We start from the raw sequence: 14247 nt of genomic DNA, 5'->3' as shown, positions 1-14247 counted from the left end.
CTTTGCTTTCCACGGGCCATACCCTGCCACCTAGTTAATTCAGCCCCATCTAACCTGGCTCCCCATTGATGGGGCTTCTGTGCACCGGGATCCACGGAGGGCAGAGGCATGTGGTAATGAGGATCTAGGGGATTCCAAGGCCTGGAGGGGGAGTGCAGGGATGGATTGGCCACATCTGCCATGGGCAGTGGTGGAGGGGCGTGGGCTCTGTTAGGCGGAGGCTGGCTGAGCCCCGGGGAGGCCACCCAGGAGAGATCTGTCACCCTCACCACCAGCACCAGCACCAGCAAAGTGCATCTCTTACTTTTTCCGAGAGATGTAATGAGCAGGATTTCACTGAGTTACTGCAGCTGAGCCGAGAGCAGGACAGCTCCACTTCTTTAGCACACTGGCTGGAACCAAAGCTAAGACACCGTGGCCCGGGCTCCCCGTTGCCGTGCACAGGTGCCTGGGCCTGGGGGCCCCAGGTCTGTACGCTTTTCTCTCTCGACCCGGCTTAACCGCCTTGTCTCTTCCAGCCCTCAGTGTCCTGCTCTGTGAAATGGCACGAGTGACAGTTCTCACTTCAGGGGCTGTGCAGAGCCTCGGGGGAGGTCAGCTCTCCCGAGGCTGCAGGCAGGCCCGTGTGGGGATTTAGTGACAGCTTATGGTTACTGCTGTCATTATGATGCCCAGAGCTCCACCTTGTCGGTCAGAGTGGCTGAGGTTTGACGGAGTACCTTTGGGGACGGCCACGCTTTCAAATAATAGAAACACAAAACCTTGCAAAGACCGCTGCGGCGGCCAGCTGACATTCTCTTTCTGGGATCGTGAAGGGGAGACCGTCTTTAGACTAATAAGGGGGTCTACACATCGAAGGGATAATAGTGATGATAATTCCTATCATTTTGGAACAGTGGAGGCGATATTGTTAGTGGTTCCAGATTCTGGAGTAGGACTGGCTGACTGGCCCATGAACCAAGCCCTCTCTTGGGGCGCTGGGCACCCTGAGGTCCAGAGAGAGGAAGGGCCTGCCCCAGGGACCCAAGGATCCAGCATCCTGTCCCTGCATTGGAGTCCGGGGTCCTGTCGCCACACACACACACACACACACCCAGCAATGGGCTTACTTTGTGAAACCTCTTCCTCCAGGGGCCAGGCCTGCGGTGGCCCCCACTGGGCCCCACGAAAGATAATCCTGTGCGCTTCACTGAAGGAGGACACACATGGTGACAGGACAACCTCCTTCTTGGCCATTTGCATTGTAAAACAGGCCCTGACAAGTGTAGCAAGAATGGTCAAGCCCTCAGGGGGCGCTGTGTGCTGGAGGGTGGGCAGGGAACGAGCCTGGGGTCCCTGGGGTCGGGAAGATTTAGAGTTTCAGCCCTCACCTGGCCTTCCTCAGAGTCTGGGTGAGTAATGACAAAATGTGCCAGTGCGAGCAAAAAGCGCTAAACCAGCTGCGGAGCGCTTTGCAAACAGTGGAGGGCTGCGCGACGCCAAGGCCCAGCTCTCAGCGTCCAAGTGTCCGGATTCCCATTTTGCATCCAGCCCTGGAGAACGGCCCCGGGCGGGCTCTCACCCGTGGCCCTGAGTGAGCTGAGAGGTGGCACAGCCTTGCTGTACCTCCCGCAGGCACAAGTGCCCTTCCACGTGCTGTCACTTGGCCTTTGGAGAGACCTGTTAAACTGGCGCGCTCAGCTGTGGCCTTTTCATTGAATAAATTACTCAATTAAAGGTGTGTTTTTTTATTGAACATCCCTGGTACCTTTATTGGTCTTATTAGAGTAACTAGCATAATAAGGAGGAACAATTATTTAAATGCTCATTTAAAAAAACACAAAAAACTAGCCTCTGATAGCAGAGGGAGACTCGCACTCCATCGCTGGAGGTCTGGTTGCCGGTCGGCCCCGGAGTGTCGCTCTAAGAAATGGCATTTCCCTCACCGTTTGCAAGTTTTCACTGCCATGGAATCTCTCCTGCACCAGGCAGGCTGCATTAGAATTCCTCCCGGGTTTTATTACCGCCAGACTCACACAGAGAAGCATCCCTGAAACGTGCACTGCCAGGTTCAAGGATGGATGCTAAATATCAAAACCTACAAAGCCCAACTCATGTAAGTCTGGGTTGTCGTCGTGGTGCTTAATTCACAGCGCGTGTCCCCGTAAGGGATCTCCTGGGGGTAGGGGGGGGCGCCCAGCCCTCTTCAGAGGCAGGCATCTTAGGCCCACTGTCCTGATGTGGAAATTGAGGCTCAAAGAGGTGGTGATGTGAATAACTTCACTGTGCCGGTGATGTCAAGGCCGAGGAAGGAACCCACGCCGTCACCCAGGCCCTCGGAGCCTAGAGATGGCAGGGAGGGTTTACAGCTCGAGAAAAACAGAAGGACTGCCTTTAGAGCCAGTAGAGCAAAGAAGATCCAGTCTGGGTTCCTGCCAACTGAGAGTAAAAGTGTCTGAGGACGCGAGCAAGCAACTAAGGACAGACACGGGCCCCGGGTTCTGAGTTGCCAAGCCTGATTTAGTGATCGCAGTGCAGCTGACATTTCTAGGTCTGTAGGCCGGGTTTGATGTTGCCGGGCGCGCCACTTCACGATAATCCAGACAACCACCGTCTTGTGGAGCCTCAGAAGCCCCAGTGGCAGCGTGGTAGGAAGTGGGTCCCGCCTGGGCCGCTGGCAAAGTGGTGGTCCCCTCGTGGAGCCTCCAGCTCACCTCTGGGGCAGGTGGCCGTGAGCTTGAGGGAGGGGGTGACCTCTGGGCCTGGGACACGGAGGGAGCCCGTCCTCTGGCCGAGGGTCTCGCATTGCATTTAAAAATGAGCTGCCCGTGACCGGTACGCTGCGAGTGTAAAATATTTAGCGAGTTTTTGAATGGAAAAATGTTCTGAGTGGCTCTTCAAAGACTTCTGACATTGTTCACTTGTTAGAAGTGAGCAGCCCTAGTGCTCACGGCTACTTCTAGGCAAGAGAGAGCCATGAAGTGGTAATATGGAAATGAACATTTTATTAAGGGGAAAAAAAAAAAAAAAAAAGCTGGGGGAGAGTGAAAAGAGAGTTGTCTAGGGAGGGCCTTTGAGGGCTGCGAGATTTAAAAAAAAGAAAAGTCAGAAGCTGTCAGATCCTGGGAAGGCCGTCGCCTGCAGTGAATCTTGCCATCGTGCCGAGGGAAGTCTGGGAACCGAAGCAGTTCAGGGCTGCGGGGAAGGAAGAGCTCAGCCCGGCATGAACAGCGGCCCTGGGATCCGGTTGGATGGACAAGTCGCTCTTCCCTACCTGGTGGTGAATTACAGACAGGTAACTTCTTCCCTTGGCCGCTCCAGGGTTTTAGAAGTAGCTTTTAAATTTTTTTTTCCTTTTTTTTTTTTTTTTAACAAGAAGTGGAAACATCTGAGCTCTTTAGAACATGTAGCTACATGCTTCCCAGCAGCTGCCATTTTGAGTTAAAAAAATGTTTTAATCGGCCATTTCGGCTGAAGAACAGTCTTCTTGATTCCCGGCCTGCCAGGGAGTTCTGCATTTTCTTCTGATAGCTGCATTCCTCACCAGCGGTGGAACTTTCTAGAAGATACGTGGAACAAGACCCAGGAAGCGCTCTGGAGTTGAAGCCCGAGGAGATGATGACGACGACGTACAGAGAGATTGGGGGAAAGGAGGAGGTGGTCCCACTTAAAAAATGAAGAACCAGAGCAGCTGTTGTGCCATAAATCGATTAATTAAGAGTTTCTGAAAGCTAAGGTGAAGGAGACAGAAACGCTCTTTAATTTGAAGATCTATGACCTTGTGGGATGTGGTGCTTCATTTGTGTTATTAGCTCCTGTGTCAGAAAGGGACGTTTTATTTATCTTCTTGTTATTTATTACATATTTATTTTGCCCTGCTCCAGAAAAGGATTTGAGGAGGACTCTAAATACCGTGGCTTCTGGCCAGCTCTCTCGTGAGGCCTTCTGAGGCAAAGGGCTCTGTTCTCCCAAGTACATTAACTAATAAGCTAGGACAGGAGGTGGCATCTTCTCTGCCAGCCGAGGGCCGTGCTGGGCGGGAAGGCCCAGGCTTGGCGCCCTGTGTAGTGGGCGCCCGTGAGAAACATGGCAGCCAGGGCCTCCCAAGGCCTCCCGTTCGCTTTCCAGAGCGGGGGAGAAACCTCCTCGGGGACTACACCTTGGAGTTGGGAGTTGGGTACGTTGGAGAGGGAATTGCCCAGACGGACTGGGGTACATTGGAGAAAGAAAATGGACTCAGAAATTCTCCTTGAGCTGTTGGCAAAAAAAAGCCAAGTGAAGCCAAATCTCACAGTCCTTTTGAGTCTCTGAGCTCCCTGCCCACTGGTCTCCGTTCCACCGAATAGGAATAGGAGGCCAGAGCGAACCCATCCCTGTGGGGCACCCCGCTCCGACAGCACGTCTTGGTTTCCAGTGGCGGGTGTCCTGGCCCAGTTGGTTCTGGAGTTTCTGAGAGGATCTCCAGGCAGTGCGTGGGGCGGGCAGTGTCTGCCCTCTGAGGCTGTCCAGCCGAACCTGTGCAGAACAGGGCATTGGGTCCTGCAGTCGCTTGGTTTTTACAGCTAAATGTGAAGCCCCCTGGGACCATCACTCGTGTGCAGAAAACAAAATAAATCTCTGTGCAGGATCTCGGAAGGTCTTCTGAGGACCCGCTGAGATTGGGAGTGGTGGGGGGTCTTCTCCACTCCATATCCTGCTGTAGTCTCAGGTCACCTTACTGATTTGGGGTCTGGAAATTAATTTGCACTTTTGGCTTCACCAGGGAGTCTGCGGCTACCATTCTTCCATCAGCTTTAAAAATCTTCCAGTTACAGGAAAGTTAAAAAAAAAAAAAAAAAAACAAAAGGGGGTTTTCAAGATGGGGGCTGTGATGTCTCGTTGCCTTTCCCCTCCCTGGCTAGCGAGCGAATCTCCTGGCAGAAAGCAGGGCCTGCCCGCACCTGCCCCTTTACATAAAGCATTAGGAGAGGCTGAGCCTGGAGGAGCAGCAGGCTGTCCCCCAAGCTCCAGGGGGGCCAGCCGGCCGGCCGCACGACCGGTTCTGGGTGAAACGTCCAGCTTCCATTTTGTGGCTGCCTCGATGATGGGCAGAGACAGTCACGTTTTTGGCCTAGTGCCACAAGTGTCCACTAAGATTTGCTCCCGATGTCACCGGAGCCAGTAGGTAACAGATCCACACTTGCCATCATTCATCCTGACCACCTCGTCAGATCTGATGTTCTCCCGTTAGCATGCCAGCAAAAGGGCTTCACGTGGGCCAGTGGCCCCCCATCCCGCCCGGTCCCAGGGGCCTGTGGGGGTGGGATTCCACACGGTGGGTAGGGGTGTGTGTGAGGCCATAGGTGGGAGGGGTGGGGGGCAGTGAGCTTCCTAACAGGCTAAATTCCTTCTGTTCTACGCATCCGTGTTTAAATGTGATGGTACTTTCTGCGTATACGCTGGTGTATGCACCCTAGAATTCTACACCCTAGAATTTCCCGTTGCTCAATCCCAAATGATGGAGAGGTATGAGCCGTTTCTCTGTAAAAAAAAGTTTGCCAGGCAGTTGAGTTTGACTTGTGAATTTTAGAACCTCCTTGGATCAAATCCTGCCTAATCACTGGTCCTCAAGGTGGAGGCAGGGGGAGAAGTGAGCTGTGGTTTTGCCCCCCCCCCCCCCCACCCAGGGGACATTCGGTGATGCCTGGAGAGATTTGGGATCCTCATAACTGGGGGAGGGAATGCGACTGGCTTGTGGTAGGTAGAAGCTAGGGATGCTGCTGAACATTCTACAATGTGTGGGACCTCCCCCCCCAACCAACCCCCCAATCATCCTGGCCGGTTCAGATGTCAGCAGTGCCTTGGTTGACAAACCCCGGTCTTCGTTTTAACAGTGACATGGGGCATTCCCACAAACGCGACGTCGTGTGGCTTCCGAGATAATGGGGATTCGAGCCGCTTTTTTGGGGGGGGGGGGGCAAGCCGAGGTCTAGGGACCCTGGGGTTGCTTGTGGAGGTCGCCGGGCGATCCGGGCTTTGCCGGGGCCATCCTGGCCACAGCCCTCCAGCCAGCCGGGTGGGGCCTTGGCCGGGCCGGAGGGTCCCACACGTCGGGTGCGGCCCGGGCCTGCTGCTCCGAAGGGTCCCCCCCCCCCCCCCCCCCCCCCCCGCGCCTGCGCGCCCGGGACTCGCCTCGCCCCGCGCTGTGCACCTCCCGGCCAGGGCCCCGCGGCGCGCCCCCGTCCGCTTCTCACGCTCTCTCTGCCTTTCTGTCCGTGTGTCTCCCCAGGTAAAGATGAGCCTTCCAGCTACATTTGCACAACATGCAAGCAGCCCTTCAACAGCGCGTGGTTCCTGCTGCAGCACGCGCAGAACACGCACGGCTTCCGCATCTACCTGGAGCCCGGGCCGGCCAGCAGCTCGCTCACGCCGCGGCTCACCATCCCGCCGCCGCTGGGACCCGAGGCCGTGGCCCAGTCCCCGCTCATGAATTTCCTGGGCGACAGCAACCCCTTCAACCTGCTGCGCATGACGGGCCCCATCCTGCGGGACCACCCGGGCTTCGGCGAGGGCCGCCTGCCCGGCACGCCGCCGCTCTTCAGCCCGCCGCCGCGCCACCACCTGGACCCGCACCGCCTCAGTGCCGAGGAGATGGGGCTCGTCGCCCAGCACCCCAGTGCCTTCGACCGAGTCATGCGCCTCAACCCCATGGCCATCGACTCGCCCGCCATGGACTTCTCGCGGCGGCTCCGCGAGCTGGCGGGCAACAGCTCCACGCCGCCGCCCGTGTCTCCGGGCCGCGGCAACCCTATGCACCGGCTCCTGAACCCCTTCCAGCCCAGCCCCAAGTCCCCGTTCCTGAGCACGCCGCCGCTGCCGCCCATGCCCCCCGGGGGCACGCCGCCGCCGCAGCCGCCCGCCAAGAGCAAGTCGTGCGAGTTCTGCGGCAAGACCTTCAAGTTCCAGAGCAATCTCATCGTGCACCGGCGCAGCCACACGGGCGAGAAGCCCTACAAGTGCCAGCTGTGCGACCACGCGTGCTCGCAGGCGAGCAAGCTCAAGCGCCACATGAAGACGCACATGCACAAGGCCGGCTCGCTGGCCGGCCGCTCCGACGACGGGCTCTCGGCCGCCAGCTCCCCCGAGCCCGGCACCAGCGAGCTGGCCGGCGAGGGCCTCAAGGCGGCCGACGGCGACTTCCGCCACCACGAGAGCGACCCGTCGCTGGGCCACGAGCCCGAGGAGGACGACGAGGAGGAGGAGGAGGAGGAGGAGGAGCTGCTGCTGGAGAACGAGAGCCGGCCCGAGTCGAGCTTCAGCATGGACTCGGAGCTGAGCCGCAACCGCGAGAACGGCGGCGTGGGCGGGGTGGGCGTGGGCGTGGGCGTGGGCGGGGTGGGGGGCGTGGGCGTGGGCGTGGCGGGCGGCGTGGGCGTGGGCGTGGGCGTGGGCGGCGCGGCCAAGGCGCTGGCCGACGAGAAGGCGCTGGTGCTGGGCAAGGTCATGGAGAACGTGGGGCTGGGCGCGCTGCCGCAGTACGGCGAGCTGCTGGCCGACAAGCCCAAGCGCGGCGCCTTCCTCAAGCGCACCCCGGGCGGCGGCGGCGGCGGCGGCGGCGGCGGGGACGCGGGCGACGACGACGACGCGGGCGGCTGCGGGGACGCGGGCCCCGGCGGCGCGGTCAACGGGCGCGGCGGCGGCTTCGCGCCGGGCGCCGAGCCCTTCCCGGGGCTGTTCCCGCGCAAGCCGGCGCCGCTGCCCAGCCCCGGGCTCAACAGCGCGGCCAAGCGCATCAAGGTGGAGAAGGACCTGGAGCTGCCGCCCGCCGCGCTCATCCCGTCCGAGAACGTGTACTCGCAGTGGCTCGTGGGCTACGCCGCGTCGCGGCACTTCATGAAGGACCCGTTCCTGGGCTTCACGGACGCGCGCCAGTCGCCCTTCGCCACGTCGTCCGAGCACTCGTCCGAGAACGGCAGCCTGCGCTTCTCCACGCCGCCCGGGGACCTGCTGGACGGCGGGCTGTCGGGCCGCAGCGGCACGGCCAGCGGGGGCAGCACGCCGCACCTGGGCGGCCCGGGCCCCGGGCGGCCGAGCTCCAAGGAGGGCCGGCGCAGCGACACGTGCGAGTACTGCGGCAAGGTGTTCAAGAACTGCAGCAACCTGACGGTGCACCGGCGGAGCCACACCGGCGAGCGGCCTTACAAGTGCGAGCTGTGCAACTACGCGTGCGCGCAGAGCAGCAAGCTCACGCGCCACATGAAGACGCACGGGCAGATCGGCAAGGAGGTGTACCGCTGCGACATCTGCCAGATGCCCTTCAGCGTCTACAGCACCCTGGAGAAACACATGAAAAAGTGGCACGGCGAGCACTTGCTGACTAACGACGTCAAAATCGAGCAGGCCGAGAGGAGCTAAGCGCGCGCAAGCGCGTGCGGGCGCCGCGCCCCTGCACGGGGAGCCGTTGCCAAGCGACAGAACGCTGACCCGACGACGGACGCCCGCCCCCGCGTCTGCGCAGCCGCGGCCCCTCCCACCCGCCCTGCGGCCCCGCCCCCCGCGCGCGCGGGCCCCGCCCCCCCGGAGGGGGCCCCAGGGGACGCGGCCGCCCCACCCCCACCCCGCCCCGCCCCGCCCCGCCCCGCCCCGCCCCGCCCCGCCCCAACCTGTGTCTGCGAAGTCCTATGGAAACCCGAGGGTTGATTGAGGCAGTAAAAATTGTGGAGCCTTTTAACTGTGCAATAATTTCTGTATTTATTGGGTTTTGTAATTTTCTTTTCCTTTTTTTTTTTTTTTTTTTTTTGGCATGTGCAGATACCTTTTTATTATTATTCTTTCTGTTGAAGTTCTTTACAGAGATTTTTGTTGGGTATCCATCCCTCCTTGTTTTCTTTTTGTTTGGTTGGTTGATTGTTATTGTTAATTTTGTTTTATTTTTGTTTTTGTTTTTGTTTTTTTTTTTTTTTTTTTGGTGGTTGTTTGCTTTTTTTTTTTTTTTTTTTAACCCAGTAGTAGCCTAAAGCAATGACTCCCAAGCGATAGAGAAGGGAAGCTTATCTTTTAAATTATAATTTGGGGGGGAGGGCGCTGCTTTTTTGAGATTTTAAGCTAAGCATGTGTAATTTCTTGTGAAGAAGCCAACACTTAAATGACTTTTGAAGTTGTTTACTTTTTTTTGTAGTTTTTTTATTTTATTTTTTTATTTTTTCATTTTTTACCTTGTTTCTTTTCCTTTGGTCCTGAAATAAACAGTGGCATGCTGGGGGTTTCTTTGGGGAGGGTTGGGTGGGGGGGAGTGGATGTACAGCGGATAACAATCTTTAAAGTTGTAGCACTTTGTTTCAGAATCAGAATGGAGATGTAGCACTGATGGCCTGTCCTGAGTCACAGAGGCCTTTCCTGTGTTGATTTCAAACCTTTACATTTTATAAGGAAACGTTTCAGTGGTGGCGGTGGGGGGGGGGGGAAGAGAGCTAGAGGACCCCCCACCCCCACCCCATGAAACTCAGCACTGCCAGAGAAATAGGAATTTTTGAGAGCTGCCGGGGAGATGGCCCGAGAGCATGCTCTGGTTGTGCATCACCAGTAGGTACTGTCCTTTCCTCGGAGTGTCCTTGTGCCTGGGATGCCATCTGCGTTCTTGGCTGTGGATTAGGCTTAATAAAATGGGCAGAGGGTACTTTTCTTGGGTAGATGGAGGTGACCTGCAGTGACATAGAAAGGAAGGGACCAGTGGTGTTCTTTCAGGCTTCTTCTGGCTTGATGGCTTCTCTCTCAATCTCTCTCTCTCTCTCTTCATCACCACCCCCCGCCACAAAAATCCCAAGTCGTATGTTTCTACCAGTGATGATTGACCATGTCTTAAGCAGACAAGTGCCCCAATGAGGTGAACGGAGAGAAGGCGGTATTCTCTCATTGAATGCACACTGATGACATTGTATGGAGGGGGGTGGGGGAGGATCTTGCGAATTTCTGTTCCCCTTTGACCGGAAAAGCAGGGAAAGAGTTCCATCCGAAGGTGCCCAGCGCTACTTCCCCAATTTTTTTTTTTCCCCTATCCCATTAGGTTGGAAGGTACTAAACATTGAACTGTCAAGATTAGACATTCGAATTCTGTTGACCCGCACTTTAAAGCTTTTGTTTGCATTTAAATTAAATGGCTTCTAAACAAGAAATTGCAGCATATTCTTGTCTTTGGCCCAGAGGTGGGTTAACCTGTAAGGACGGCTGAGATTGAGTGTCAGTGTTGCTAAGCGTGGCATTCACAATACTGACACTATAAAGAAGAAAATAAAATAATTTATTGGACGGTTTTTCTACTGCCATTCAATTCGATGTGAGTGCCTTGAAAACTGATCTTCCTATTTGAGTCTCTTGAGACCAATGCAAAACTTTTTTTTTTTTTTTTTGAAAATGAAAAGACTTTTTAAAAGAGTAAAACAAGAAAAGTACATTCTTTAGACACAAACAAAGCCACATTTCCTTTTCATTAAATTAAAAAAAAAAAATCCTGGTTGAAGATAGAGGACATGAAAATGCCATAAGACCCAATCAAATGAAGAGATAAGCCCAGCACAACCGCGGACATCCTTAGCTGAATTACCCTCAACCCCTTTTGTTTGTGGGACAACGCTGCTTAGATTTGGCGTGGAGGTGATTTACTGCTGAATTAAAACTCAAGTGACACAAGTTACACGTTGATATCGTTGAATGAAAAACAAAAATTCAGGAACAACGGCTAATTTCTTTTCTAAAGTTAAATTTAGTGCACTCTGTCTTAAAAATACGTTTACAGTATTGGATACATACAAGGGTAAAAAAAAAATTGTGTGTATGTGTGTTGGAGCGATCTTTTTTTTTTTTTTTTTCCAAGTTTGCTTACTAGGTTATAAGAAAATGCCACAGTGGCTGCGTGTATATTGTTTTCTTTTTGGTGACGGGGTTTTAGTATATATTATATATATTAAAATTTCTTGATTACTGTACAAGTGGACCAGTATTTGTAATAATCGAGAATGCCTGGGCATTTTACAAAACAAGAAAAAAAAAAAAACCCTTTTCTTTTCCTTGAAAATGTTGCAGTAATTTTAAATGGTGGGTCTATCAATTTGTTCTTGTCACAGTAACTGTAAAGTCGGAGTTTTAGTAAATTCTTTTCTGCCTTGGGTGTTGAATTTTTATTTCAAAAAAAAATGTATAGAAACTTGTATTTGGGGATTAAAAGGGGATTGCTACACCATGTAGAAAAAGTATGTAGAAAAAAAAGTGCTTAATATTGTTATTGCTTTGCAGAAAAAAAAAATCACATTTCTGACCTTTACTTATTTTTCTCTCCCTGCCCCCCTCTGGAATGGATATATTGGTTGGTTCATATGATGTAGGCACTTGCTGTATTTTTACTGGAGCTTGTAATTTTTTAACTGTAAGCTTGTCCTTTTAAAGGGATTTAATGTACCTTTTTGTTAGTGAATTTGGAAATAAAAAGAAAAAAAAAACAAAAACAAACAGGCTGCCATAATATATTTTTTTAATTTGGCAGGATAAAATATTGCAAAAAAAAAATTTGTATGTTTAGTCCTATTGTACAGGAGAAAAAGGGTTGTTTGACAACCTTTGAGGAAAAGAAACAAAAAGCAAGTCGTTAAATGCTTTGGCTCACAGATCATTTTAGTTGTATATATTTTTGTCGGAATTGGCCTATACAAAGGACTGTGGGATCAGGGCTTCTCCTCCGAACGCCCCGAACCTTGCATCAAGGCTCCCTGGTGTGGCCACAGCAGACCGGATGGGAAATTTCTTTATTCGTGTTGAGTGGAGAAATCCGTTTTTGTAAAGATGTCGGTAACATTTCACAGAGTCCTCTCGTTCCCCAAGAGGCCATCTGTAGGATGTCAGGTGTTAGGAGAGAGCGGGAGAGCGTCCCCTTCTCTCCTGTCCCCACTGTGGCCAGTCACCCCGTCCCCCGCCCACCCTTAAGTGCAGAAAGGAACGCAAACCCGAGCTTCCTCTAGTCCCTGAGAAAACATTAAACAGACAAAAGGCGCTGGTGGATCAGCCAGGCACGGGGGCCGGGGACGCGAGACCAGCGGACACCGGGTGTCAGGAAGGAGTCCCCGTCACCACCAGGGCCTGGCACTCGTGGAGAGTGTTGGCCTCTTGTCTTTCTTCCCTGCTCTGCTGCTTTTCTCGCTGAAACCTGCGTCCGTCAGTGTCTGAGTGCCGAGGGCCTGGGATGAATTCGGTGCCTTTCCAGAGCTCTCTCCTTCCTCTGTTTCCTACCTGCCCCCCCCCCCCCATCTCCAGCCCCTTGTCAATCCTTTCTTTTGTCCTCTTCATTTTTATTTAATTCTTTAATTTCTCTTCTTTCTCCCCCTGTGTCCCCCCCCCTTTTTTTTTGTAAAGCCAAGTAGCTTTAAGATAATAAAAGTGGTGGTTTTTTGGATGAGGGAATAATAACATTTTTTTTTTAATGAAACCTATATCAGGAAGCCTTTTTTTTTTTTTTTTTTTTTAATTTCAGGAACTGTAAAACCATTCCTTCAAGGTTAGGAAAGGATAACCAAGCATCTTTTGGGGCAGTTCGTTACCAAATGCAGAAATCTTTCTTCCGGGAGCTCTTCTGTTTCCGTACGCCCTCCCCTCCTTTGCCACTGACCTTTGCCAAGTGAACAGAGAAAAAGCGGAGATGTCAGTTTCCCACCTGCCCGACCTGGACACCCCCCCCCCCGGGGGACCACCCTTTCCGGGGAGGGGGTGGGGGACCACCCTCCGAAGGTCCTGGAGAGCCTCCAAGGTGGTCCTCCTGTAGTTGCGAAAGCTAGCCAGCCCTCACCAGCTTCCACAAAGTCACCAGAATGCCAGGACTAAGCCATCCTAAAGCACAACGATTGTGTCTCTGTCGTCTGCAGAGAAAAGAGCATTATGCTTCTCTTTCATGTTTAAAAAGCCAGCACTGGAGCAGAGGAGACCCCAGTGAGAGAGGCCCCGAGCCTGGGTGACCCAGCCGACCCCAGGCTGGTTTCCATACTGCCACAACTTTGTTCAAAGTTGCCCCCAAATTGGAACCTGCCACCCGCCAGTAGAGGGTCTTTCGTGGGGAGAGGAGAAGGCTGAAGTACTCTAAGCAAAATGTGAAAAGGAAGGAAGTCAGCCTTTCATCCCGGTCCGTAGCAAAGGTTTTGTTGCGCACAGGCAAACCGTGATTTTGGTGCTCTTTGTATCTCAACCCTGCAAAGCAAAGTTACATTGATTTAAGTTGTTTGCATTTGTACTGGCGAGGCGAAATATTTTTATTACCTTTTCTATTACTTATTGTATGAGCTTTTGTTGTTTACTTGGAGGTTCTGTCTTTTACTACAAGTTTGGAACTATTTATTATTGCTTGGTATTTGTGCTCTGTTTAAGAAACGGGCACTTTTTTTTTTATTATGGATAAAATGTTGAGATGACAGGAGGTCATTTCAATATGGCTTAGTAAAATATTTATTGTTCCTTTTATTCTCTGTACAAGATTTTGGGCCTCTTTTTTCCCTTAATGTCACAATGTTGAGTTCAGCATGTGTCTGCCATTTCATTTGTACGCTTGTTCAAAACCAAGTTTGTTCTGGTTTCAAGTTATAAAAATAAATTGGACATTTAACTTGATCTCCAAACCTTGTCCTTTTCTGTGTCTTTCAAGCATGGGGGATGGGGGGCTCATTTCCAAGGGTGAATCGAAAGGTCTTCTCCATTTGCCTCTGGACCCGAACCCCCCGGCGCCCACGTCTGGGGAGACTGGAAGGAGGGCCTCAGAGACCAGCGTTCTCTTTACTGACTGTCGTACAGCAGCGCGATTTAGGTCCGTGGTTCTCCGTCCTGGTTGTACCTTGGAATCGCCTGAGGGGGTTGGAGAGTCCCAGCGCCCAGGCCCGCTCCCAAACCTAGTTTCTATCAGAATCTCTGGAGGTGGAATCCAGACGCCAGAAGTTTCCAACGTGATCCAGGGGATCTTTGGGTATGGCCCCATTTGAGAAGAAGAGGTAACCTGTCTGGGAATGACAGGCCTCAGGTCTGGTTTAATTCAGCTCAAGTGCTCTGAACACCCAGCGGGAGCCACGGGGGGAGGCAGCCGGGGATCCGAGTGTGACGGAAGCCCTTCTGTGAGCACCCCGACGGCTGTGTGACCGTGGTCAGATCCCGTGGGCCTCCCAGCAGTGGGGTGAGGTTGTTGGACTGGATGGCATCTCTGACCATCTGTGCCTCTTAACAAACCACAGAAGAGGACTACCCTTCCCTCCCATGTGCTAAGTGTCA

General features: G+C 53.3%; 1 protein-coding gene across 3 annotated transcripts in view; it reads left to right on the top strand.

The window, feature by feature from the left end:
* The window catches only part of BCL11B (BAF chromatin remodeling complex subunit BCL11B), a 91338-nt gene extending 82879 nt beyond the window's left edge, over positions 1 to 8459 (top strand). For all 3 annotated transcript variants that reach the window (XM_038545689.1, XM_038545691.1, XM_038545688.1), the window contains one exon: positions 6248 to 8459. In XM_038545689.1, the coding sequence (XP_038401617.1) occupies positions 6248 to 8373 (2126 nt within the window). In that variant the 3' untranslated portion in view covers positions 8374 to 8459. The remainder of the gene's footprint in view (positions 1 to 6247) is intronic.
* The last annotated feature ends 5788 nt before the right edge of the window (positions 8460 to 14247 follow it).

This window comes from Canis lupus, chromosome 8 (assembly GCF_011100685.1).
Source record: "Canis lupus familiaris isolate Mischka breed German Shepherd chromosome 8, alternate assembly UU_Cfam_GSD_1.0, whole genome shotgun sequence".
Classification (NCBI taxonomy): Eukaryota; Metazoa; Chordata; class Mammalia; order Carnivora; family Canidae; genus Canis; species Canis lupus.
This window is presented reverse-complemented; position numbering and strand designations above follow the sequence as displayed.